Raw genomic sequence first — 4,171 nt, 5'->3', positions numbered from 1 at the left:
TATATATATATATATATATATGCAATATCTTTAGCCAAAAATGTAACAATTGATAAAAGTATATATATTTTTTTAATATAAATTATTTATTTTATATCAAACAATAGATATTAGAACTGTCGAAATAATGATAGCACCACGAATAAATAAGAATAATAAGATTACTCGAAACAACTTTGATAAATTATACTGATACAGCAAATTATCCAAATATATTTGGATAACAATAATCATTAAAATATGGCAAAACAATTTAATTCTAAATAAATTAAAAAAATCAATGGAAGGTTATTGTATAAATCATAATGACTTAATAACATAATATCTAAAGGTCATCAAAATACGAATTGATCTCTTTTTAAATAATTACTTATATTATTAATGGACATCATGATCAGCAGATAACATATCATAACAAAGATTATTTGGTTGTAATAACACTAATGTTTTGTAAAATAATGTTTTCTAATTGGTATAAGAAAAGTCAGAAAGAGGAAAGATCGATCGATCGTTAGTGAGCAAAAAGATCGGTTCTGATATACAAGGACGGTCATCGGCACAGACGTTATTCTTTAGTGACCCAGTTTATACTTGTCTCATGACGCACAGTTCAATTCACCGATGGTGAAACTTTTTCCTCATTCAATTACCTTTTTTTTTTCCCCCCTTTATATTTCCTTCTACAAATCCTTGGTAGTTCATTAACATTTCGTCAGATGACGTCACTAGTAACTATTTACCATTTCTGCAAATTTAATCAAAGGTTAACATATGCGTATTTGACGTCTTAAAGAGGAAAAGAGACATTTTTATATCAAGATATATCTGTTCCGTAAAGCGATTAAAATAATAACTTGTCGAAACATAGTAAAGATAAATAGAAGGTCGTAAAATAGAAAAATGCAGGAAGATACTGTATGATGTTGCAACTTAACCCTTACAGTTCTTATCGAAAAAATAGGAATGTGTCGAAACATTATAGGAAGAAATATATGTATGATAACTAATAATAACTAATAATTATTATTAATGATATTGTTATTATTATTGCAGGATCGGATTTCTATCTTCTTTCTACATTGTAAGATCATTGATGTTACCGACGGTTTTAATTTACATTAATAAGTGTTCTTTCAGAAAGAAATGCTTGATAGTGATAGTAAATAGAAAATATGATACATATTAACATTGACCCTAATAATCTTGCAAAAGTTCTGACTGGAATAAATAATTAAATGTTATCAAGTCGACAATTAACAAAATTTTTTTCATTAAATTATGAGATTCAATAATGTAGCAATTTAATATATCTCTTTCATATCTATTCAAAGTCAATTTAAAGTCAAACAATATTAATTAATTGTAATGAAAATTATTGTAGAAATTTTCATTGATGGAAATTATACGAAATTTGACAATTTTTTATAAGTCAGAACAGATTTGGACATATTTTATTTAATATTATGATTATTCAATTTTAAAAATTTGGTTAAATTTTTAAAATTGCTTAAATTTTTTGTTGAAACGATATTAATCATCAGTAAAAATTCCTTTCATCCGATTTGTCAATTATTTTTTTTGGAAATGTTAATAAGAATTATTTATTTTTTAATTTTAGAAAAGAATGATACATATCACAGATCTATCTATTTATCTAAATATAATTCTTATAAAAATTCAATTTAAAAATTTTCACTCGAGGTAAATAACCTGTTCCATTTTGATTTCTCCATGAGATCATTTTACGAATTCATTCAAAAAAGAAAAAAAAAGGAAGAGAGTAAAGAAATCATCTTGATCCAATTTTCCGATTTTCTTCTGAAGTTATTCAATATAAAGAATGAATAAATAATTAAATATTAATTATAGCAGAAGGAATCAAATTCAGTGATATTTTCTGCGATGATTTCTATCCTTTCTATTTCGAAGGTCCTTCTGCAGTTCACTGGCCTGTGCTAAACCAATTGAACAATCTATCAAACAGATAATGACTTACTCGAAAACTATATATGTGAACATTTTAAAAATTTTATTCAGATTATAGAGAAAATAAATTTTATCTCGTCATTTAAATATTACATATGCATTTAATTTATTTTTGTGTATATTAATCTAAGTTTTAGATCAATTGTCTCATTCTGTTATTCAAAAGTTTTTTGAATTTTTTTTCCTAATCCTGATTTTACTTTGCTATGTCATGACTCATATTATACACATATGATATACATGGAACATAGATTTCCTGAGAACTGGAATATTTTAATTCAATTATTAAAATTTTATGATCAGGAGAAATGTCTGGAAACTATATATAGAATATTTATAATGATTCGAACGATTTCTCTAGATTTAAAAAATTGTAATAATTATTTTTCATTTTCATTTTATGCATTCTTATATTTTCAATTAAAGAAATGAACGGATTTTATTTTATATATTATCCAACTTAACTATAATTACTTAATAAGTTTTTCAAAATCATGCTTAATTTGTGTTTGTAATGAGATGATTTGTTTTCTTTATTAAATTTCCTAGTTTATGTTTCCTAGTTTAAATTCTTTGAAAAAATTTTTTTATCATATTTTATGTCATATTATACCATTCGTATCACATTCAGAAATAACGGAAATTCTATCTACCTTCACTGACAAGTGCACAACTGCACATAGAAGCAACGCTACTAGTTACCACTCATGGCAGTTTCTGTAGCATTACCAATTTAGGTAATAATATAAAAAAAAACCGTTGTAGCTAGAGGCATGTAAGTACAAATTTGTAAACATTATTTTTAAATATTTTAAATACATAAATTTTCTAAAAATTAAAACAATATAATACGATATAATCAGAAATTATCAGGTTAGTTTTCAATATTTGTGATGCTGTATAGTAATACAAATAATTTCTATATAACATCTCTATAGTATAGTAAAATTTAAAAATATTATTTCTTTTATTATTTGTTGAATATATGTTGAAAAATAAATAATGAATGTGTAAATTTTTGCTCCTTAGAAAAAAGACGAAATAAATATTTTCTTTGTTCTATTATATATTTGTATAGACAATGTTTATTAAGTCTGTTTATATCTTATTCCTTTTTTTTAATTGTTTATAACATAAAAAATATCAATATTTCTTATATCTTAAATAAATATTTAATTATACTGGATCTATAAATAAATTATAATGAATCTGATTTATATTTGATCTAGAGCATGCTATTTTTTGTTTTTCATTTAAACCGTATTACAAAATTACAAGATAAGCATTTAAAATACAAATTTGATAAGAATTCTTTAGCAACAAGTTCAAATTTTTATTCTTTCGTTTATCTTTCCATATATTCTTTCATTTATTTGTTGTAAAAACTGACTTCTTCGAAACTCAATTTTTATTTATAAAATTCAAGAGCTTATGGATGAAAAATTAAAAATGTTGCCTTCCAAATATACATTTATATAAGTACTATTAATTTTAATATTATTAATAGATTTTTTATAACAATTTAGATAAGTTTACAAATTACGTTTTAAATTTAATTCAAATTTAGTTTAATTTTCACACCTGAATACATTCAATAATTTCTATCTTAGATTCAAAATACAACGCAAATTTATAATATTAATTTGTGACAGAGATAATATATTGAGGTTATCTTATCGATGCGCTACTAGCGGGAAATTACAACTCGTTACTTTAAATAAAAAAAAAAAATATGCAAGAGAGGTAAACAAAAAATCAATTTCAATTTGATATTCATCATGACATATTATGATATGATAATTAAGCAAATAAAAAATTCTTAGAGAAAAATACATCAGAAGAAATGATTGAAATGTATAAATTTCTATAAATAATTAAATAAACAAATAAGTGTTTACTTAGATTAATTTAACAAAAATAAAAACAAAAGCAAACGAAATCAAGAATTCAAAAATGGAAAATAGATCGATTAATTGTATTTAATAAAACTGATCGTAATCTCTTAAAATAAATAAGAAAAAAGTATTTTATTTTTAACTTAAATATGTATATATGTATATACGTAGATTTATACATATTATATAGAATTAAAAAATAACTGCGTTAACCAGTTATCTTCGTCTTGGCATTAGAATCATTTGCTTGTAAAAATGTAGAAAGAGTCTAATTCATTATCTTTATGTAA

General features: G+C 22.9%; 1 protein-coding gene across 2 annotated transcripts in view; it reads right to left on the bottom strand.

The window, feature by feature from the left end:
- The window catches only part of LOC102679134 (nose resistant to fluoxetine protein 6-like), a 19,022-nt gene that overhangs the window by 12,032 nt on the left and 2,819 nt on the right, over positions 1-4,171 (bottom strand). The window contains exon 2 of one of the 2 annotated variants that reach the window (XM_031514125.1): positions 651-745. The exons of the other annotated variant lie outside the window; for it this stretch is intronic. Coding sequence (XP_031369985.1) covers positions 651-708 — 58 coding nt within the window. The 5' untranslated portion in view covers positions 709-745. The remainder of the gene's footprint in view (positions 1-650; positions 746-4,171) is intronic. 2 annotated transcript variants of the gene reach the window in all.

The sequence above is a fragment of the Apis dorsata genome, unplaced genomic scaffold (genome assembly GCF_000469605.1).
Source record: "Apis dorsata unplaced genomic scaffold, Apis dorsata 1.3 scaffold_896, whole genome shotgun sequence".
Taxonomy (NCBI): Eukaryota; Metazoa; Arthropoda; class Insecta; order Hymenoptera; family Apidae; genus Apis; species Apis dorsata.
This window is presented reverse-complemented; position numbering and strand designations above follow the sequence as displayed.